The 23,668-nt window shown below is 43.6% G+C and overlaps 1 protein-coding gene across 2 annotated transcripts in view; it reads right to left on the reverse strand.

Annotated features, from left to right (window-relative positions):
* Positions 1–724: 724 nt before the first annotated feature.
* The window catches only part of LOC120046179 (zinc transporter ZIP11-like), a 146,645-nt gene continuing 123,701 nt past the window's right edge, over positions 725–23,668 (reverse strand). For both annotated transcript variants that reach the window (XM_038991200.1, XM_038991199.1), the window contains exons 7-10: positions 22,634–22,703; positions 4,836–4,934; positions 3,561–3,719; positions 725–2,352 (exon numbers count right to left, since the gene is read on the reverse strand). In XM_038991200.1, the coding sequence (XP_038847128.1) occupies positions 2,274–2,352; positions 3,561–3,719; positions 4,836–4,934; positions 22,634–22,703 (407 nt within the window). In that variant the 3' untranslated portion in view covers positions 725–2,273. The remainder of the gene's footprint in view (positions 2,353–3,560; positions 3,720–4,835; positions 4,935–22,633; positions 22,704–23,668) is intronic.

Consider the following 23,668-nt stretch of genomic DNA (forward strand, 5'->3'; position numbering starts at 1 on the left):
TGGCTTCCGTCTGGCCACTCTCCCATTTAGCCCAGATTGTTGAAGTGCTGTAGAGACTTGTCCTTCTGGCAGGTGCTGCCATCTCAGCCAAAAAAACTCAGTATTTCTGTCAGAGTGGTCATTGGGTTCTTGGTCACCTCATTGCCCGGTTGCTCAGTTTGGTCGTACGAACAGCTCTAGGTATGGGAAGTTCCATATTTTTTCAATATGCCAATGATGGAGACCACTGTGCTCTTGGAAACTTTCAACACTCAAGAAGTTGGATGCACTTGTAATAGCAACGGGGAGTGAATACTTATGTGAATTAGATATTCATATATTTCATTTTCAATAAATGTGCAAACCTTTCTAAAAACATGTTTTCACTTTGTCATTATGGGGTATTGTGTGTAGACGGGAGAGATTTTTTTTTTTATATACACATTTTGAATTCAGGCTGCAACAACAAAATGTGTAATAAGTCAAGTGGTATGAATACTTTCTGAATGCACTGTACGGATACTTCTGAGTATAACTCGTGTTTTTAAAGCATGATTTACAAGAACTTTTAAGTTATTACATATATTTTCAGTTAGGCTTGGACCCTGTACAGTAAGAGCACAGCTGCATTACGGTAAAGGTCTACAGTACACTATGTTAATGATTCCAGTGAACCATGAGTCAGTGGGGCGGTGACTGAACCAGGGTTGACAACCTCTAACTAACAACAGAGAAAAACACATAGTGGAAGCAGTTTTGGTTTATTACATCACCACCACATCTCTCTCCATGACACTTTTCCTTGGGAATGGTTCTATCCAGCCCCCTCCAAGAATAGAATCAGGCAGGGAGACCTGAGGGGTATACCGCGAAGCAGGATCAATGCGTTAGCCAGCTAACTTGGATAAACAACCCAAAATAACTATTGATTTTCTGTTTCATTAAGTAATCTAAAGATATGTGTTTTTGGTTGTTGAGTTAATCAGACCATGCCCGTTTCAGGCTAATCAAACACATTTAGAAATCATATTTATGCAAGTTTACTGGCTAACTCATTGATCCTGCTTTGTAGTATACCCCTCAGGGTTAATTTCTATCAAGCGTGTCCGAGTAAGAGTGCTGATCTAGGATCATTTTTACTTTTTTAAATCAAAATTAATAAGATTACATGAACGGGGGGGGGGGGGGGGGGGGGACCTGATCCTAGATCAGCACACCTACTCTGAGACGTTGTCCCATACATAGCTGTAAGGCCAGAGGGTCTACAGGACAATAAGGCCAGAGGGTTTAGAAGCCCCCACCCAACTCCAGCAGTACAGTACAGTTCATGAATGTAAAAATGAACACGCAAAAAGGAGGTTGCATTTGGGTTGTGTAGCTAGCATTCCATTTGGCTAGCTGCAATATCTCTCTTTTCACATACATGTCATATTAGTAATTGTATTTAATTTGACCTGTAATAATAACTGAATGTCATATTATAATAATGTAATAACAATGCAATACGAATGGAATGTGTGTGCTATAATTGAGAAAAAGATAAGGAGAAGCTAGCTGTAAAATGTTGCTATTCACATTCTCTTCATCCAAACACACACAATGCCAGCCTGAGGTTGATAGAGAATGTATGCGAGAAAAAGCAAAATAAAGCAAAAGAGCAAGGAAAAAACAGACGGAATCACTTGGTCATTTAAATGTTTGATGAAGAAAAAAACATTCCATCCTGAATGAATCAGGGTGTGCACCATTTGTAAATGAATGACATCATAATCTGAGCAAAGATCCTTCTGAAGGATCAGGCAAGCCTACACATTCAGCTGGTTATTTGTGACATATCTGTAGACACACATCCCCGTGTTTCCTTCAGTGACCATAACTAGCCTTCAAAACACAGTCTTGAGGTCCAACTGTGGAGTGGGCTGACACAGCTGGAGCCAAAATGGACTTAGCCCTTAGAGGTTTTAGAGGTGTAAACTCAATTACACACGCACTCCATAAAAATCTATTCAAAGTCAAATATCATTTTTTCATACATGGCTGTCTCAGTGCCATTCTAAACTAGTCATACAAACACCACTTTTCAAGTATCATCACATTTTATAATAAGGATCCAGTATCCCAAAAAACAACAACCAAATTCACAAAATGTCATAATTAAAAAATAAAATAAATAAAAACAAAAGCAAGCAATTAGAGAGAAGGCAGATTTGGTCCCTTTTTCCCCCCAAGGTCTGGCGATTAGCCGTGGCATCATTCTGTGACATCAGCGAGGTGTTCTACGTGGAGGTGAGGCCTCAGCCCAGCCCAACGTCAAGTGACATCATCACTACAAAGCCCAGGATAGAGGTCCAGGAAGCCAACTTACCGTTCCCACTTCAAGACAATATACATGGACAGTGTTAATCAATGTTGGTGTATTTATACAGTACTTCAATCATATACAATACATTGAGACACAGAGATAAGCCGAGCACATGGAAATCTGTCAGGTTACTAAAACACACACACAGACCCTAAACATGCTTGCAGGCACACACTTCACAGTGACAGTCGACCCACACAAGTCAAAAGGACAGCTCGCTCCCGGTCTCACTTTTTAAAGAAAACAACACGCCCAGGGTTGTGAAAACCAGAACATTCCAGGGGGACAGTGTCGTTGCTCCGCTCCCACTATTCCTCCTCGCGGCTCACACTAACACAAAGACGGTGATTGATCTAGTCCAGCTCAGAGTCACAGAGCTATGAACAACTACTGTACGCACAGAGTTGGAACCAGGGTAGAACAATCTGTTAATGGACAGTATCAGTCAAAAGTTTGGACACACCTACTCATTCAAGGGTTTTTCTTTATTTTCACTATTTTCTACATCGTAGAATAAAAGTGAAGACATCAAAATGATGTAATACCACATATGGAATCATGCCGTAACCAAGCATTTCGCTACACTCGCAATACCATCTGCTAACCATGTGTATGTGACCAATACAATTTGATTTGAAGTGTTAAACAAATCTAAATATATTTTATAGTTGAGATTCTTCAAAGTAGTCACCCTGTGCGTTGATGACAGTTTTGCACACTCTTGGCATTCTCTCAACCAGCTTCATGAGGTATCAAATCAAATCAAAGTTTATTTGTCAGGTGCGCCGAATACAACAGGTGTAGACCTTACAGTGAAATGCTTACTTACAGGCTCTAACCAATGGTGCGGAAAAAAAGGTACCGTATGTGTGTGCATAGGTAGTCACCTGGAATGCATTTCAATTAACAAGTGTGCCTTGTCAAAAGTTAATTTGTGGAATTTCGATTTGTTTAACACTTTTTTGGTTACTACAGGATTATATATGTGTTATTTCATAGTTTTGATGTCTTCACTATTATTCTACAATGTAGAAAATAGTAAAAAAACAAAGAAAAACCCTTGAATGAGTAGGTGCATCCTAACTTTTGACTGGTACTGCATTACTAGGAAACATTGTTCCAGTGTTTTCTAAAGGGTTGGAGATAGACTAAGCCTTGACTAAGACATGGGTTAGGAGAGCACAGTAAAAATAACCTCTCTCTCTCTCTCTCTACCCACCTGAGTTGAGCCTCTGGGATGATGTCATCAACCACCACATACACCATAGCCCCTGCAGCGAAGGCCAGGGCGTACGGCAACAGTGGTTCTGCCAGCACCACGGCAACAGCGCCTAGCAACCCGGCGATTGGTTCTACCATTCCACTGAGCTGTCCGTACCTGAGAGAGGAGTTAGTCAAAACCCTAGATAGTACCATTTATGTCCCCTTCAGTCATTGGCTGTCAAACAAAAACAATTCCTTTAATATACAGTTGCCTTCAGAAAGTATTCACACCCCTTGACTTTTTCCACATTTTGTTGTGTTACAAAATGGGATTAAAATGGATATAATTGTCATTTTTGGTCAACGATCAACACAAAATACTCTGTAATGTCAAAGTGGAAGAAAACGTAAAAAATGTATAAAAATGTATGAAAAATAAAAACACTCGATAAGTCTTCAAAGCATCCCATCATCTGGTGAGTTTTCTGCCCTCCACAGACAGGGGGTTAAGGGACTGAACGGGGCTCTGCCTGGCTAAAACTAGAAACTATTCCTGGAGATACCAGGCTGATTTGCCCCAAACATAACGCTTTGTATTCAGGACAAAAAGTTAATTTCTTTGCCAATTTGTTTTGCATTATTACTTAAGTGCCTTGTTGCAAACAGGATGCAAGTTTTGGGAATATTTGTTTATTCTATTCCGGCTTCCTTCTTTTCTCTCTGTCGTTTAGGTTAGCGCTTTTTTAATTTTTTACACATCTACCAATCGGTGCCCTTCTTTGCGAGGCATTGAAAACCTCCCTGGTCTTTGTGGTTGAATCTGTGCTTGAAATTCTCTACTTGATTGGGGGACCTTACAGATAATTGTATGTGTGGGGGACAGAGATGGGGTAGTCATTCAAAAATCATGTTAACCACTATTATTGAACACAGAATGAGTCCACGCAACTTATGTGACTTGTTAAGCACATTTTTACTCCTGAACTTATTTAAGCTTGCCATAACAAAGGGCTTGAATACTTATTGACTCAAGACATTTCAGCTTTTCATTTTGAATGAATATGTTAACATTTAAACAAACATAATTACACTTTTACATTATGGGGTATTATGTGTAGATCAGCACCACAAAATCTCAATTTAATCAATTTTAAATGCAGGCTGTAACACAACAAAATGTGGAAAAAGTCAAGGGGTGTGAATTCTTTCTGAAGACCCTGTGAGTTAAGGTGCAGAGAAACAGTGATGATCATATGGAGATACTGTTTGGATATTAAGAGTTGTTACTCACCAGAAGGCTTTCCATGTGGACATCCCTGCACCTCGCAGAGGGAGGCTCACCGCAAGGCCCTCTGGGAAATTCTGGATCCCTATGCCAATGGCCAAGTTCCTGTGAAACACATGATGATAACGCTTCAGAGGACACCACTGCTTAGATCATTGTCTGATGGCCTTTCAGATGACATTTCTCATTACCATTACCCTAATCAATGGTCGTTCATTGACATTGGTTTAGAGGCCTAAACGGGAGAGATTTCAGAGCGTCGACTTTGCATGTGAAGCATTACATTCACTTTAACCTCACTGCTTCAGTAGAGTTGGAGCTGTATCGTGGCTAAGTGTGGTAGAAGTGTGGTTGGAGGGTGGTTGGTTGGGTGGTTGGTTAGCTTGGAGGAAACAGTGTCTGAATGCTGTACAGTACATAACACGGGGGAGGGAAACTCTGTTATTTTGCTGCTGGCAGTTTCCGGGGTCAGCTAAAAGGCAGTAGTGCTCAGTCTAAATTACACAGAGAGTGAGTCAGCACAGGAGGAAATCGTCATCACAGTAAAACCGCAGACTATGGGTAGGGGCTCATTCCCAGGACAGGAAATGACTTGGAAACAATTGCTAAGGAGACATGAGGAGTCAGTTGGATATGAAGAGTTGGGAGAAAATGCATACTGCTGAACAATTAGAAGAGAAGAAACTCATATCTATTCAAAACAACAACACAGCATTCAAGTCACCCCATCCCAGGCCCTCCGGAGCGTCAATAAACTGAGGCTAACAGCACACTCCCAGTACACACTATTAGCAGCCAGGGTGGTAATTCAAAGACATGCTCATAAGTGGTGTTAACCAGGGTGTTCGTTTGTCTGCTCGCACTCCACTGCATCCTAGTCGGACTGCATCAGTTCCCAGGGGGCAAAGAACTCAGCAACACCACACACGGGTGTGTTTGGGAGGAACGTTTTAAGTTTCCTCTCTCCCTGTGAACCACTCTAACAGGCTTAATTAATTAAGATTAATGACAGCTAGTCACGGAAAGGTTTACAGCAGCCACTGCCTGGAAGAGAGAGAGAGAGAGAGAGATGGGGGGAATGTAGTATGCTTGGTTTCAGACTAGGAATCACAATGCGTGTAAAGGAGGTGTATTTTCAACATGCTAGAAAGAGTGTTTCTGTGTCAAGGAAAGAATGAGGATACAATGACGGAGAGAGAATCCAGAAAAAAATGAAGAGAAGGCTGGAGTATTGAACGAGGGAAGCACAGCAGAGAAGAACATCTGGGCCGCATGAGACAGAGAGAGGGGGAAAAAAATAGGAAAAATGGATAGAAGAGAAGAAGGAGAAGTCTGGAGGGAGTGAGGGAGGAGACCCTGTGGGGTGTGGTTGAAGTGAACCCAGTCACATGGGGGGCTGTATTGGCAGGAAACACCTTCGTATACAGTACTATTTCATAAATCTGAGCTACATTTCCCCATTACAGCACAGCAGAACAGGGATATTACAGCATATTGCAGTAACAGTTTGCATGCTAGGCTAGCAGACCAAAGCCTATGGGCTTGGCTACTATACACAATACAGTTACGCTAACATGTAAACAAGGATATGACCATGGGGGCAGCCATTCTGGATGGGGCACATGACCATTGGATTGTGTAACAATCCCCTGGAGAGAGAGAGTCAGAGAGAGACCAAAGAGAAGGCTGGAGTATTGGAATGAGGGAAGGATGGCAGAGAGAAACATCTGGGCAAAGAGAAGGCTGGAGTATTGGAATGAGGGAAGGATGGCAGAGAGAAACATCTGGGCTGTATGAGAGAGGAGACAGAGAAGGAGGAAAAAGAAAGAGAAAAGGGATAGAACAGGAGGAGGTCAGGAAGTCCTGAGTGAGTTAGGGAGACCCTGTGCCTTTGGTGTGGTTGAGGTGAACCCAGTCACCCAGTTCTGTTTTCACTGCTTGTCACATGGGGGCTGTATTGGCAGGAAACACCTTCTTAAACAGTACTAATTAATACATGTGCGCTACATTTCCCCATTACAGCACAGCAGCATTTCATGGCAGCTATGTTTGTTCAGCTGCGGTATCAGGACAGGACTGGCCCAGAACAGATGGAACCACGCCTGTCCAGTCCTCGGTACTGAGGGAGGGAGAGAAAAAGAGCGAGAATGAAGAGAATGAGAAAGAGGGAGAGAGAGAAAGAGATTTCTGTCTGTAACAGACCGAAATAAAGCAGGTATTACACAGTGGTAATACACTAATAGCGATGTTGTGCTTTGACCTACTAGCCTTGCGTGCTAACGTACTGTTACTGCAATAAGCTGCTAGTTGGCCCTGTTCCTATTGTGTACTTTGTTATCCTCTGCATATAGTGTGCTTTTCCATTGTGCTATGGTTATATTAGGCTATGTTAGCCTGCTAGCCTTAATAACGTAACACTGTATGTATGTAGCAGCATAACATAGCACATCGCTATAACGTAACACTGTATGTAGCAGCATAACATAGCACATCGCTATAACGTAACACTGTATATAGCCGCATAACATAGCACATCGCTATAACGTAACACTGTATGTAGCAGCATAACATAGCACATCGCTATAACGTAACACTGTATATAGCAGCATAACATAGCACATCGCTATAACGTAACACTGTATATAGCCGCATAACATAGCACATCGCTATAACGTAACACTGTATGTAGCAGCATAACATAGCACATCGCTATAACGTAACACTGTATGTAGCAGCATAACATAGCACATCGCTATAACGTAACACTGTATATAGCAGCATAACATAGCACATCGCTATAACGTAACACTGTATGTAGCTGCATAACATAGCACATCGCTATAACGTAACACTGTATGTAGCAGCATATTGCTATAACCACTGTGTAATACCTGCTCTATTTCTGTCCATTACAAAAACCAGTAATAGTTGACATTGGCAATATGCAGGGACCACTATCACTTCCACTTTTCACTTCTCATTGCCAATGTTGTTAGGCGTAAAAGTCTGTTCTGTACATCTCAGCCTTCTAACCCGAGGCCCCAGGCCAATTGTTCCATTCTAAACCGACACCTCTTTCAGAGACTACCAACCAACAGGTGGCACTCTTTTTCAGTCTTAAAGGTACAATCTGCAATATTTACAACTGTTCACATTTTACATTTATTTAACTAGGCAAGTCAGTTAAGAACAAATTCTTATTTACAACGACGGCCTTGGAACAGTGGGTTAACTGCCATGTTCAGGGGAAGAACGACAGATTTTTACCTTGCCAGCTCGGGGATTTGATCTTGCAACCTTTCGGTTACTAGTCCAACGCTCTAACCACTAGGTCCCACACATCAATGGTCATCTCATCTCAGTGATTGTGAAAGAATTTGCTCTGAAGCTGAGAGATATCGTTTCAGAGGAGAGAGACAAGCTGTGGGTTATGGAGGCAAGAACGACAGCAACCGAGGGCCAGGTGGAGAAACTGAAGAAAGAGAATGCAGGTAACTAATTTCTCCTTACTGGGTGTATGAACTAGTATGAACAAGATTTTATATAGACTGTCAAAATGAATGGCTTTTGTTTCCATTAACGGCTTTTGTTTCAGGCCAAGGAGCTGAACTGTCAGCCATGGGAGCCAGAGTGACAGGTGGAGGAACTGAAGAGAGAGAACACAGACAGACCAAAGGTGGCCTTCTCAGCTGGTTTGACCGATGACGGCGCTGTAGGACCCTTCGATACTGAACACACACTGGTCTACACCAGTCTTCACTAACATTGGTCAAGCCTACAGTCCAACTACAGGAATCTTCACGGCACCAGTGAGAGGGGTCTAAAACTTCAAATTCATAGCCTGTAACAACCAGAGAGATAAGAACGTAATTGCTACCATGTTTGTGAATGGCAAATTCATTCTGCACAATTATGAGCATGAACCTGATTCCCATGTTAGGTGTATATCTAATGCGGTCAGTCAGCAGCTGGAGAAGGGAGATGAGGTGTACATGAGGCTTCCCTCAAAGAACCAGCTCTTTGATAGTGATTATAATCACAATATCTTTAGTGGCTTCCTGCTCTTCCCTATGTGAGAACGCCAACTGCTGTAATGGTCTCAGGTGAGTCTGTACTGCAAGACCCTCTTGGAGACCCAACGCTCCTCTTACTACAACGAATAAAGCATTAAAAAGCAATACTACTGTGTATGTGTTGTTCCTTTACAAATGCATTGTTTACAAATACTAAAGTAAAACAACTTGGCTCGTAAGGCACTTCTAAGTTATATTCATCCAGAATCAATGGGTCTATAATATCATTCATTCATTGATATGACCATTGAAGAGTTGTAAATATCTTTAAGAGTGCCACCTGTTGGTTGGTAGTCTCTGAAAGAGGTGTCGGTTTAGAATGGAACAATTGGCCTGGGGCCTCGGGTTAGAAGGCTGAATGACCAGTAGGAGACAGATGTACAGAACACACTTTTACGCCTAACGGGCACAGACAACATTGGCAATGAGAAGTGAAAAGTTGATGTGATAGTGGTTTTTGTAATAGACAAATTGAGCAGGTATTACACACTGGTAAAAGTCTAATAGCGATGTGATATGTTATCATTAATATAGCAATAGTGTACATTAAAACATTTTTTTTACTGAAAAACATGATATGCATTTCGACTATCCGGATATCCATATTTTAGGGTGGATATTATTGGAACAGCGGAATCCCTTCAAATGCCCGACCACTACGTCCGAGTCTTCCCTGTGTGAGAACATTCTGAATGCGCAATGCTATAATGATCTCAGGTGAAAAGTCTGTATTGAAAGACCCTCTTGGCGATCCAAACGCTCCTCTTGCTACTATTAATTTAATATTACAAATCAATTATACTGTGTGTGTGTGTTAATTGTTCACAAAAACACTGTGTACAAAAAGTTAAACAACGTGTTATAACATGGGGTATGAGAATAAGGTACACAACATGACCAAATGTATGTGAACACCTGCCAACATCTCATTCCAAAATCATGCACATTGATATGGAGTTGGTTCCCCTTTCCTGCTATAACAGCCTCCACTCTTCTCGGAAAGATTTCCACTAGATGTTGGAACATTGCTGCAGGGACTTTCTTCCATTCAGCCACAAGAGCATTAGTGAGGTTGGGCACTGATGTTGGGCGATTAGGCCTGGCTCGCAGTCGGCGTTCCAATTCATCCCAAAAGGGGTTTGCTGGGGTTGAGAGTTCAGGGCTCTGTGCAGGCCAGTCAAATTCTTGCACACCGACCTTGACAAACCATTTCTGTATGGACCTCGCGTTGTGCACGGGAGGGATTGTCTTGCTGAAACAGGAAAGGGCCTTCCCCAAACTTTTGCCACAAAGGTAAAAGCACAGAATGATCTGGAATGTTGATGAATCAAGGAATGTTTTTTTGCTCCACTGAAAGTGATTTACTTTGAAAACTTGACTGCTGATATGCACAATTTTGGTGAATTTCATTAAGAGTGGACTAATGGACAAAACACCCCAAAACATTTAGTGTTGTATTCCTCATTTGATCAAGTGAAATGTTGCACATTAAAGGCCCAGTGCAGTCAAAAACGTGAAATGCCTGCGTTTTATTTTTATTGAACAAAAATATAAACACAACATTCAACTATTTCAAAGATTTTACTGAGTAACAGCTCATATAAGAAATCCAGTCAATTGAAATAAATAAATTAGGCCCCAGTCTATGGATTTCACCTGACTGTGAAAACAGATATGCATCTGTTGGTGACAGATACCTTTTTAAAAAAGGTAGGGGCGTGGATCAGAAAACCAGTCCGTATCTGGTGTGACCACCATCTGCCTCATGCAGCGCGACACATCTCCTTCGCATTGAGTTGATCAGGCTGTTGATTGTGGCCTGTGGAATGTTGTCCCACTCCTCTTAAATGGCTGTACAAAGTTGCTGGATATTGGCAGGAACTGGAACACGCTGTCATACACGTTGATCAACAGCATCCCAAACATGCTCAATGGGTGACATGTCTGGTGAGTATGCAGGCCATGGAAGAACTGGGACATTTTTAGCTTTCAGGAATTGTGTACAGATCCTTGCAACATGGGGCTGTGCATTACCATGCTGAAACATGAGGTGATGGCGTCGGATGAATTGCACGACAATGGGCATCAGGATCTCGTCACGGTATCTCTGCGCATTCAAATTGCCATCGATAAAATCCAATTGTGTTCATTATCCGTAGCTTATGCCTGCCAATACAATAACCCCACGGCCACCATGGGGCACTCTGTTCATAAGATTGACATCAGCAAACCGCTCGCCCACATGTTGCCATGCACGTGGTCTGTGGTTGTGAGACCGGGTTGGACGTGCCTCCAAATTCTCTAAAACGACGTTGGAGGCGGCTTATGGTAGAGAAATTAACAGTCAATTCTTTGGCAACAGCTCTGGTAGACATTCATGCTGTCAGCATGCCAATTGCACGCTCCCTCAAAACTCGAGACATCTGTGGCATTGTTGTGTGTCAAAACTGCACATTTTAGAGTGGCCTTTTATTGTCCCAAGAACAAGGTTCACCTGTGTAATGATCATGCTGTTTAATGAGCTTCTTGATATGCCACATCTGTCAGGTGAATGAATTATCTTGGCAAAGGAGAAATGCTCAATAACGGATGTAAATACATTTGTGCACAAAATTAGAGAGAAATAAGCCTTTTGTCTATATGGAACATTTCAGGGATCTTTTATTTCAGCTTATGAAACATGGGACCAACACTTTACATTTTGCATTTTCATTTTTGTTCAGTGTATATTTCCACACTATGAGGATGGAATAATACTGTCACATTGTGAAAATTATGATAATGCCTTTTTAGTGTAAGAGCTGTCAGCCTGCTTTGGCTTGCCTGGTGATATCACCAGGAGGGACATTATTTAATAGACCAATAAGTAAGAGTGTTCCAAACCTCTCTGCCAATAAAAGCTAGTTGTCCGTGTTCCCCTTCCCACTCAGACCACTCCCAGACAGTTCTAGCAAAATTCCTGCTTGAGAAATGTCTATTTTTTTAGGAAGCTATTTTTGTTAATTTTTTACTGTTATTGTTTTCAATTAAAATGGTAAGGTATTTAATTTTTACCCAGAAATGATTTGATAACGATATTAAAAAAAGGCTGCATTGGACCTTTAACTGCTCTGCATTAGCTGCTGTAGAACTTCTGCCATGCAAAAATACATTGACAATCTGCAGAGAAATATAATATCATTTACTAAACAACAGTTGGACACTTCTCATGGGTCTCATACAACATAGATACAAATAACTCGCTATGTGGTAAAACAGATCTTATCTAATGTTATCAAAAGTCCTTGGCTTTAGGTAAAAATTGTCCATTGAGGACACGTGTCTCGTGTAGTGCTACCCGAGGTGTGTGTATATAAGGAGGGGGACTGAGCATCATAAACGGCATCATATCTGAAGAGGCAGTGTTTCAGAATGAAGGCTGCTGTAGCTCTGCTGGTGTTGCTGTCCTGTCTGTCTGGGACATGGACTTAGGGAGGGAGTGGAGGGCTCAGAGAGAATGACATCACTCAACAGGGTCACAGCACAGGCAGAGAGCATAGTGAGCGGAGTTCAGATAAGGCGCCGAGGGACTGAAGCTACTGTCACGACCGACGAACGCACACCCACCGAACATGACCTCTTGACTGATGTGAAGGAACTTAGAGACATGGTGTACAAGCTGGGAACCATCGTGGTGGAACAGAGAGAGAAGCTGAGGAACACGGAGGCCAGAGTGGCAGCTAGTGAGGACCAGGTGATGGACCTTAGAGTGGAGCAGAGAATCACTACAAAAGAAGTAGAGAAACTGGATAAAGACAAAACAGCTTTGGGGGCCAGACTGACGAGAGCCAGGGGGAGGAACTGAAGAAAGAATGCAGCCCAAGCAGCTGAACTGTCAACCATGGGGGCCAGACTGACAGCCAGCGAGAGCCAGGGGAAGGAACTGAAGAAAGAATGCAGCCCAAGCAGCTGAACTGTCAACCATGGGGGCCAGACTGACAGCCAGCGAGAGCCAGGGGGAGGAACTGAAGAAAGAGAATGCAGGTAAATTCATTTCTCCTTACAGGGTGTATGAATTAGTATGAACAAGATTTTCTTACTCATCTGTTTATATGAGCATGAAAAGATTAAGTTTAAATAATTTCAGACCAAGCAGCCAAGCTGTCAGCCATGGGCGCCAGTGACAGCCAGCGAGAGAGAGGTGGAGGAACTGAAGAGAGACAACGCAGACAGACCAAAGGTGGCCTTCTCAACTGGTTTGACATCAGGATTTGTGGGACCATTTAATACTGAAACCAAACTGGTCTACACTAGAGTCATCACTAACATTGGTCAAGCCTACAGCCCAACAACAGGAATCTTCACAGCACCAGTGAGAGGGGTCTATAACTTCAGATTCAGACCTTGTAGTAACCAGAATGTGAGTCGTACTGATATTGTATTGTATAATAATGGACAGAGAATGATGTACAATTTTGAAAAACGAGCTGATTTAAATCTTAGATGTATATTTAATGGGGTCATTATGCAGCTGGAGAAGGGAGATGAGGTGTACATGAGGCTCCCCTTTGAGTACCAGCGCTTTGATAGTGATTATAATCACAATATCTTTAGTGGCGTCCTGCTCTTCCCTATGTGATAAAGCCAACTGCTGTAATGGTCTCAGGTGAGTCTGTACTGTAAGACCCTCTTGGAGACCCAACGCTCCTCTTACTACAACGAATAAAGCATTAAAAAATCAATAATACTGTGTATGTGTTGTTCATTCAAAGACACTGTTTACCACATTATATTTGGGTTATGATGGGGTAAGACATTGGTACTTGATGTTACTTTCTTCAAGAATCAAAATGGGTCTACTTTAGGGCTGTGGCGGTCATGAAATTCTGTCAGTCTGTTACTGTCATGCAAAAGTATACCGGTCTCACTGTAATTCAACATTAATTGACATAATTGTGAATGATACTGATACTGATGGAGGGACAGTAGAGCCTTGAGTACCAGGCCATTAGGACCTGATTGAGGGACAATAGAGCCCTGAGTACCAGGCCATTAGGACCTGATGGAGGGACAGTAGAGCCTTGAGTACCAGGCCATTAGGACCTGATGGAGGGACAATAGAGCCCTAAGTACCAGGCCATTAGGTCTTGATGGAGGGACAGTAGAGCCCTGAGTACCAGGCCATTAGGACTTGATGGAGGGACAGTAGAGCCCTGAGTACCAGACCATTAGTACCTGATGGAGGGACAGGAGAACCCTGAGTACCAGACCATTAGGATCTGATAGAGGGACAGTAGAGCCCTGAGTACAAGACCATAAGGACCTGATGGAGGGACAATAGAGCCCTGAGTACCAGGCCATGACCCAGTCTGTAATACCTACATGTTTCAAGCAGACGCCAAGGTACGCCAAGGTAACCTGTCTAAATAACTATCGCCCCGTAGCACTCACATCTGTAGCCATGAAATCAGATCCTCAAAAACATCTGCAGCTGCACCATTGAGTGAATCTTGACTGGCAACTGCTTGGCATCCAACCGCTACAGAGGGTAGCGCGTACGGCCCAGTACATCACTGGGGCTGAGCTCCCTGCCACACATATTGAGAAACACCCACAGTACACATACACACCAATATACAAATCTATCAATCTAAGTCAGTCAGCATGCAGCAAGCTTAAAGTGACAGTGCTACTCTCCAACCCCTCTCATAGTTGCTACATTAATCGACCTCCAGTGTTAGTACTTGGGGATCTCTCTCTCAGTCTTCCTACAGTTCACTGTAGAGGCCCCCTCAGCCCTCACACACCACTAGGCCCTCAGCAGTCTGGAGTGCCACACAATGTCCTCTTTGACATCCCACCCAGAATGACATTGACACTAAGAGCCTTCACGCTCACCGTCTTAGAACCGGCACAGAGTCTGAAATGAGTGCACTATGTAGGGAATAGGGCGACATTTGGGACGCATGCTGAGATAACGTCACCGCCTGTCTGTCTACCTGACCTTGTTCACTTTCAATGGGTTTCTACTCACTCTTCTTCACTCTCCTCCTTTTCTCCTCCATCTACCTTCTACAGTACCCTCTCTCACTCGTTCTACCTCTACGAGCATTTTTCTCTCTTTAGACCTCCTTCTTTCTATACTCTCTCTGTCTCTCTCTCCCCGTCTTCCGCTCTACTCGCTCTCCTTCCCTTAAAACTCTGAAGCTACAGCACACGGTGAAGTCCAGTGACCTCGGCGACACGGTGAAGTCCAGTGACCTCGGCGACACGGTGAAGTCCACGGACCTCGGCGACACGGTGAAGTCCACGGACCTCGGCGACACGGTGAAGTCCACGGACCTCGGCGACACGGTGAAGTCCACGGACCTCGGCGACACGGTGAAGTCCACGGACCTCGGCGACACGGTGAAGTCCACGGACCTCGGCGACACGGTGAAGTCCACGGACCTCGGCGACACGTTGGTTATAAACAACATAACACTCAAGATTGCAGAAACGAACCGTTTGTTGAGGAGGCTATTGGAGGAGCGTAAGGAAAGAGAAGACAGGAGTGTCAAACCATTTCTCGCCTATCAGGACAGGCATGCTTCAATGCTTCACGCACGCACACATACACATAAGCAGTGTGAATTACAGCGTATCAAACACCTGTCAGCTGCTTTAAGAGGGCCTGAGTGCCATAGCGGAACCTGACTTCATAAAGACACGATTCTTGTGCTGTGTGAGAGAAAGAGAGCCTAGTGGTTAGTGAAGGAGTGAAACACCATGCGTTGGGGTAGCAAGCCCCCTTATACCTCCCTCTCATTGACATCTGTAATAACAGCAGGATTTGGCTGCACTCCGGCCCTCATAGCCACCTGTGTGTGTGTGCGTGTGCGTCTGTGTGTGTGTGCGTGTTTGTTTGTGTGTGTGTGTGTGTGTAATGGCATAGGGGACCATTCAGTTCAATTGGCTAACACAACACAGTGCAATCTCCGCCCACCACTGCCACCTCCAATAGAAGAGCCCGGATGCAGCGAGTCACAATGGCTTTGATCTCTGCTCCAGCAAAACCGTCCAGCTAACAGGAAGAGCATGAGCTCAAAGTTACAATAATATCAAAAGGTTTTCACAGTAAGGCATGATTCTGTATTGATTCCATATCTCATTCCAAATAGTTGAAATAGATCCACATGATAGGAAACAGACAATGTGAACAAGTACTTTTTCCATATTGGGTTCATTATGACAGCTATATCATGACTAGACTGTAGTCTGAAAACAGCCCATTTCATGAGAGCCATTATAGTCTGCCCTGGCCAATCCAGGAGGGAGGGAGAGAGAGAGATGGAGAGAGGCAGAGAGAGAGAGAGATGGGGGAGAGGCAGAGAGAGAGAGATGGGGGAGAGGCAGAGAGAGAGAGAGAGAGAGAGAGAGAGAGGGGGAGAGGCAGAGAGAGAGAGAGAGAGAGGGGGGGGGAGAGAAACGGGGAGAGAGAGTGGTGCTAAACCCACCGAGCTCAGAGGGGCTCTCTGCTGGGGAGGGCCGGAACTCTGCAGACCCCAGAGGACTGAGCCAACAGCACAGGAATGCTGTGGTTTGGACCACTCTGTGTGTGTGTGTGAGTGTGTCAAGGTTTCTGTTAGGAAAATGTGGCACCGGACATTTGACCAGCAGCATTTTAATTTAGTGGACATATGACAAATTTACCGGACCCATATGCATTGGGGTGCGTAACCTGATTATGGCATCCACCCACAGTGCTCAGAAAGACATTAACAGAACATGCAAGTCAAGGATGCAATGGCGTGTGTCCTTCTCACCTAATGCTGATGCTCACTATGAAGATGTTAGAATAACTGTCCACATTGACTTTTCCTCAGCCAACAAGACGAGTAACAAACAGAAAAATCACTAGCCTATCAATCTACTATCCCCCATAGTAGAAAAGTTGACCTCTTCTATTGGTCAACTTGTCGTTCTGGGCCGGTTTCCCGATAGCGAATGAACATAGGCTTACGAGTGTTTTAACGATGCATCTTTCCTACAGCGGCCGAAGATGTAACATGCATTTCCCAAAACACAACGCAGAGAGAACGTTTGCTAAGTGCGTCGTTGGAGCATGTGTCCATACTGTACTGGTTGTATGGATCGAAAGACAGGGAGCGCTGCTCTCGGATCAGCTTTCTCTCCTCACATCTTTGGCCGGCATTAGATTGAGCGTTTTAAAGTGCAACGTTAATTATGACGGTTTTTGGAAACAGCTCAGAGATTTAACGATGCTCCTTCGAAAGGTTCTAATGATGAACTTAGCCTTACGATGACTTTGGGAAACCGGGCCCTGTGCAAGAAATAGACTCTGGGACAGTTGTGGAACGATAGATCCCAAATTCAAAACAACCAGTACATCAAACTAACTTCAAAAAGAATTGAGGCTGAGGCAATACATCCGAACATTTCGCAAAACATTTTGATAAACTAATATTTCTTCACATTATAGCTACGCAGCAATGCACAGCTGGCTACACGCAAATGTTTGTTACATAATGTAGTTAGCGGAAAGCACCATTGTCAAAAAGCTTACTCCCCCTGCCAGCGGGTTCATGTGACAGATGAAAATATCTGTTTGAAATGTTGAAAGATGGGAGATCTAAAGATGCAACAACTAGCATGGGTTGCTAATATGACTAGAATTGTGCCTTTGGCTACTGGACAACGAAAGAAAGCGGATTTAAAAACAATAGAACATGATAGAAATAAGCTACTTATTTCAATGGCACAAGTCTTTATAAAATAATTGCCTCCACGTTTATAGAAATGGATTTTGGCTCGGCTACTTTGAAACAAGGTAAGACATGCATCGTAATATGAAGTAAAACGTTCAGGTTTCAAACAATTAAGTATATGTTTGCAAAATGCTTACTGCCTTCAGCTCACATTGCAAAGTGGTGATTGGCGCGCTAAAGCCTGCCTATCGCTGCTTCAATTACCAGTTGAAAAATAAAAATAGCAGTTATTTTTAAATCATGGCCATCAAAACCTATTTTAACACGTGATTGAGTTTATAATGGTTGCACGATAATTGGGCTTATAAAAGAATGTTTCCCTCCAGCAGGAACAGGAGCTGTAGCAGCTGTAGCAACAACTCTCGCGCTTTGGCTCAAACTAGGCTCTGTATCTGTATTCGGTGCACATGTAATAAATAAGATACATTACGACAAATAAAATACACACGCACCAATTTAATTCCTTCTAAATTATTCAAATTAACCTATAGACCAGGGATCAACTAGATTCAGTATCAGAACAATTTTTTCTTGAGCGGATGGTCGGGGTGCCGGAACATAATTACAAATCATTTGTAGATTGCAAATTGACTGCAAGAAGACCAAACAGAAATAATACTTAACTAAAACATAATAATTGCAAACCTATTATGCGTGGGAATACTTGGGGAACAGTTTTCCTAAATTAAAATCATTTGGAACTGATTCCTGGTGTTTTTACAGTCTTATGTCCAACAATGAAAATTCAAGGGCCAAATAAATTCGAGGGCCAAATAAAAAACCCCGCAGGCCACATTTGGCCCACGGGCCGCAAGTTGGGGAACCCTGCTATTGGCCATGTGTCAAACTCATTCCAAGATGGGCAGAGTGTCTGCGGGTTTTCGCTCCTGCCTTGTACTTAATTGATGAATTAAAGTCACTAATTAGTGAAGAACTCACCTTTCCTAGTTGTCTAGGGCTTATTTGAAAGGAAAAAACTAAAACCAACAGACACTAGGCCCTCCATGGAACTAGTTTGACACCCCTGCTATAGACCGATAAACATGACAGCTCAAATGTATTTACATCAATTAATAGGCTAAAAAGCATTATTTCGACATTTTAATTTATTGGCTTTTCATTTTGGTCATCTGCCAAAAGCCGTTTTTTATCGGCTAACAGAAACCCTATTGGACTGACTGGGTCTGCTGCAGTTACAAAAACTCTTGATCTTCCTGTCCGGGTTGGCGGCCCCCTTAGGTTCGTGCCGTGGGGGAGATCTTCGTGGGCTATACTCGGCCTTGTCTCAGGATAGTAAGTTGGTGGTTGAAGTAATCCCTCTAGTGGTCTGGGGGCTGTGCTTTGGCAAAGTGGGTGGGGTTATATCCTGCCTGTTTGGCCCTGTCCGGGGGTATCGTGTCTCCCGACTCCTCATGTCTCAACCTCCAGTATTTATGCTGCAATATTTTGTGTCGGGGGCTAGGGTCAGTCTTATATCTGGAGTATTTCTCCAATCTTATCCGGTGTCCTGTGTAAATTGAAGTATGCTCTCTCTAATTCTCTCTCTTTTTCTCTCTCGGAGGACCTGAGCCCTAGGACCATGCCTCAGGACTACTGGTCTGATGACTCCTTGCTGTCCCCAGTCCACCTGGTCATGCTGCTGCTCCAGTTTCAACTGTTCTGCCTGCGGCTATGGAACCCTGACCTGTTCACCGGACATGCTACCTTGTCCCAGACCTGCTGTTTCCGACTCTCTAGAGACAGCAGGAGTGGTAGAGATACTCTCAATGATCGGCTATGAAAAGCCAACTGACATTTATTTCTGAGGTGCTGACCTGTTGCACCCTCTACAACCACTGTGATTATTTGACCCTGCTGGTCATCTATGAACATTTGAACATCTTGGCCATGTTCTGTTATAATCTCCACCCAGCACAGCCAGAAGAGGACTGGACACCCCTCATAGCCTGGTTCCTCTGTAGGTTTCTTCCTAGGTTCCGGCCTTTCTAGGGAGTTTTTCCTAGCCACCGTGCTTCTACACCTGCATTGCTTGCTGTTTGGGGTTTTAGGCTGGGTTTCTGTACAGCACTTTGTGACATCAGCTGATGGAAGAAGGGCTCTATAAATACATTTGATTGATTGACTCTCTTCCTATTCACACTAATGACTACAATACACTCTAAGAGGCTGCGCACAAGAGGCCACTTCACACTCAATTTGCAGACAATTCACACAAATAGGCATGCTGTAACCCTACATTTAGACTTTCATTGACTTTCCCCCAAAACATCTTGGGTTAAGATAGGTAGAAACGCATTGCAATACCACTGGTTATGTGAAAGAATGTAGCCTAAAATAATTAAAAAAGTAAATACATTGGGAAGTGTTTTTCTCAGCTTGGCTGAGGAGGCCTCTCTTTGTTAAATCACTTTCCTCTGGCTGACACACACACACACACACACACACACACACACACACACACACACACACAAGGTTATACAGCAGCTGGAGAAAGGCAAAACCACTGGGATGGAGAGAACCTGCTCACGGCGGCCACTCTGCCTCCTGTGAACAGGCCTGCTAGAACACATCAAGGAGAAAGAGGTCAGGGCTGAGCCAAGCATAATCCGACGAGCGGCACCTGAAGGACAGCTAACACAGCTACCAGAGGACAAGAGAGGCTTTCACTAGGAGAGAGAGGAGGGAGCGAAAGAGAGCGAGAGAAAGAGCGCGAGAGAGAAAGAGAGCTGGTGCTGCCAGCGGCTAGTCCGCATCTGGAGGGCGGTCTCCACACATTCCTCTGGATTCCTGCTCCCCTCCCTCCCCCCTCTCAATCGAACCATTAACAGACACACACAAATGCATGCACAGGCATGCGCGCACAGACCCAGACACACAAACATGGAGACACCCACACAAGCAGGTGAAACATGCATAGACACCAACAAACAGATGGATAGACTTATGCATTCGTGGACAGACAAATAGATATGTTCACTCCAGTTGCGGTCAGTGCCGTTCAATTTTGATTTCTTCATGAGCATGGTCTAATTTCTATTACAGCATATTAGATGACTGTCATTCATATTCCATTCACCCAGTCCAATGTAACAGTGATAGGTTTAGGCTATTACATGATAGTAAAATTTTCCCTATACCCATCATGAGGTTGCTACAACCTAGCCTATGAATGAAAGTTTACAACGTAGGTACACACAGGTCGAGAGACAAATTTGATGTGACACATGGACAGACATTGACACATTCAATACCGCCTTGCACACTCTTGCCTGCATCTAGCTGATCTAGGGTGTAATCATTAGTCCAACAGTTGCAAAAGAGAGTTTCTATTGGACAAATTCAGGTATGTTCATCCCCGTTTTGTTCCGTTTGCTTCAGTTAAAAAAAAAAAAAAAATCTACAGAATCGAATGAATTCACCCCCGATCACATGTAAACACAGTTCACTTTCATAGCAGCCACGTTATATTCCTTCTCACATCTACACGCTCTCCTCTTCTCACCTTTTCCCTTTACCAGTGGACTTCAATGCACAACACATCAACTATATGTGACCAGGTGAAAAAAACTTTCCAAACCATAACTGCTACACAAAAAAACCTTTCCAAGCCAAACCATATCACATCTGATACACACAGCCTACATCGTTGTCACTATATTAACTAAAGCAACGTCCTCGTCAACATAGCTAATAGAACTAATTCGTTAGTAAACCCACTACAATCACGCAGTAAAGTTACAGTCAGTAAGCAGTTACACCAACGGGCCCCTGTGGCAATAAATTAGTAAAACCAAAGCTTACGTTAACTTGGAAGAGTTCCAGTGTTGTGTTGGATAGTGATAGCCAGCTAGCTAATATAGCATCATTCTGTTTGAGCAGGGTGTGTGAGTAGGCTAAACTAGCTAGCTGCATTTGCTAGCTAAGTAAGCGAAACTGAAAAAAATTAAATGAAATCTGTCTCTTGCTTCTCCTTCATTTTGGAAGAAATTAATTTGTTCAAAACTGCTTCTCTGTCTCTGAGTCAACTACTCTCCACATTTTATGCACTGCACTGCAGTGCTAGCTAGCTGTAGCTTATGCTTTCAGTATTAGATTAATTCTCTGATCCTTTGATTGGGTGAACAACATGTTAGTTCATGCTGCAAGAGCTCTGATAGGCTGGAGGACGTCCTCCGGAAGTTGTCATAATTACTTTACTGTGTAAGTCTATGGAAAGGGTGAGAACCACGAGCCTCCTAGGTTATGTATTGAAGTCAATGTACCCAGAGGAGGACAGAAGCTAGCTGTTGACCGGCTACACCATGGTGCTACCCTACAGAGTGCCGTTAAGGCTACTGTAGACCTTCCTTGCAAAACAATGTGTTTTAATCAATTATTTGCTGACGTGATTATATTTAGTATAGTTTCATCTAAAAAGGATAACTTTTTAAATGGATAACTTTTTAAATTGTCCTCCCCTTCCTCCTCTGAGGAGCCTCCACTGTCATCCTCGGAGGCTCATGCATTATTTATAAATTAAATATGCAGTACGAGTGGTGGCCACCGGGTGGTAGCAGCACACAGCAGAGAGCCGGGGCCCAGACAAAGCAGAGCAGCCAGGCACAAAGACGGGCTGTTTTGTCCTCCTCATCCCCAAAGAGTAAACAGTGCTTTCTCAACGGGAGGAACAAGTGATGCTCCTGTCTACTGACCACATGGTATGTGGAGGAGGATTATGATGACACACACACAGATAAACGCACGCACACATCAAATCCCAGGCTCTTATGACCGAGACCTAAAGCAAGGGCATCTGATCGTGGTCGAACCATTAACCAGATGTGTCTAAATCCTAAAGGAGCTGTGGTCTGTGGCCATAGACATAGGTCACATTAACCAATAGTGTAGACTAGGGCCTGGGTAATGTGGTGACAAAGGTGATATCTACAAAGTGTTGGAACAAAGGTATGGAAGGCAGTTGTGGTATAAGTCTCTGTTTTCTTACCTGGCACTCTCAAATGTGGCAGATGAGGTCTTTCCTATGGCTCCAAACCCTACACCCACAGCCAGGCCCTCTGCAAGAGAACACACACAGCCACGCAGGTTAAAATGTGTGTGTGTTTGTGTATGTGAGAGAGAGAGACAGCCGGAGAGAGAGACAGAGAGACAGAGAGAGACGAAGACAGAGAGAGAGACGGAGACAGAGAGAGAGACAGAGACAGAGAGAGAGACAGAGAGAAAGAGGGAGAGAGAGAGAAAGAGGGAGAGACAGAGAGGGAGACAGAGGGAGACAGCGGTAGAGAGAGAGCGGTAGAGAGACATAGGTAGAGAGAGAAAGACAGAGAGGGAGATTGAAAGAGAATGGAAAAGTGAGAATAGGTAGGGAACGGTTATAAAGAGCTGGTGAGTCAGAAAGTACAGTCAAGAGTTTTTTCGAGCTTGGCTGCTTGGCTCATCAACCAGAATTAATAAGAGTTCACATCTATATTGAGTGTATTACTGAGAGTAAGAAGAGGAGGAAGGCAGAAAGAGAGAGACAGCTCTCCGTCTTCTCTGTCTACTGAAGGAGAGACGAGTAACACCCGCAGCAGCACAGACAGGATCCATGCCTCCAGGCTATTCACAATGAAGTGTGTGTTAAAATATAATAGATTTATCAATGAATGACTGTATGATTTCCTACTCTATCAAATCTAATTCTCTCACTTTGAGCGGCTGGGTGCGTTTTGGGACTGCAATACAGTCTTGCACGAGCACCCACTCTCTCTCTTACGCTGGTGTGAGCATGAAAGCACGCACACACTTGTACCAGCAACCAACTCCTTCTAATTGGACACAGCAGCTTCCAGCTGGGTATCTCTTCTCCCTCTTTTCCCTCTCCCCTCTCTTCTTCCTCACTTCCTTCCCCCTTTCATTTTTAACACTGGGATATAAATACAGCTTAAAAAGGCCACAGGTTAGACTGACAGCCGTACACACACACAGGTAATGATTCTCCTAAAGGTCTGTGTGTGTGTGTGTGCGTGTAAAGCCTGGCTGA

This window comes from Salvelinus namaycush, chromosome 4 (assembly GCF_016432855.1).
Source record: "Salvelinus namaycush isolate Seneca chromosome 4, SaNama_1.0, whole genome shotgun sequence".
Lineage (NCBI taxonomy): Eukaryota > Metazoa > Chordata > Actinopteri > Salmoniformes > Salmonidae > Salvelinus > Salvelinus namaycush.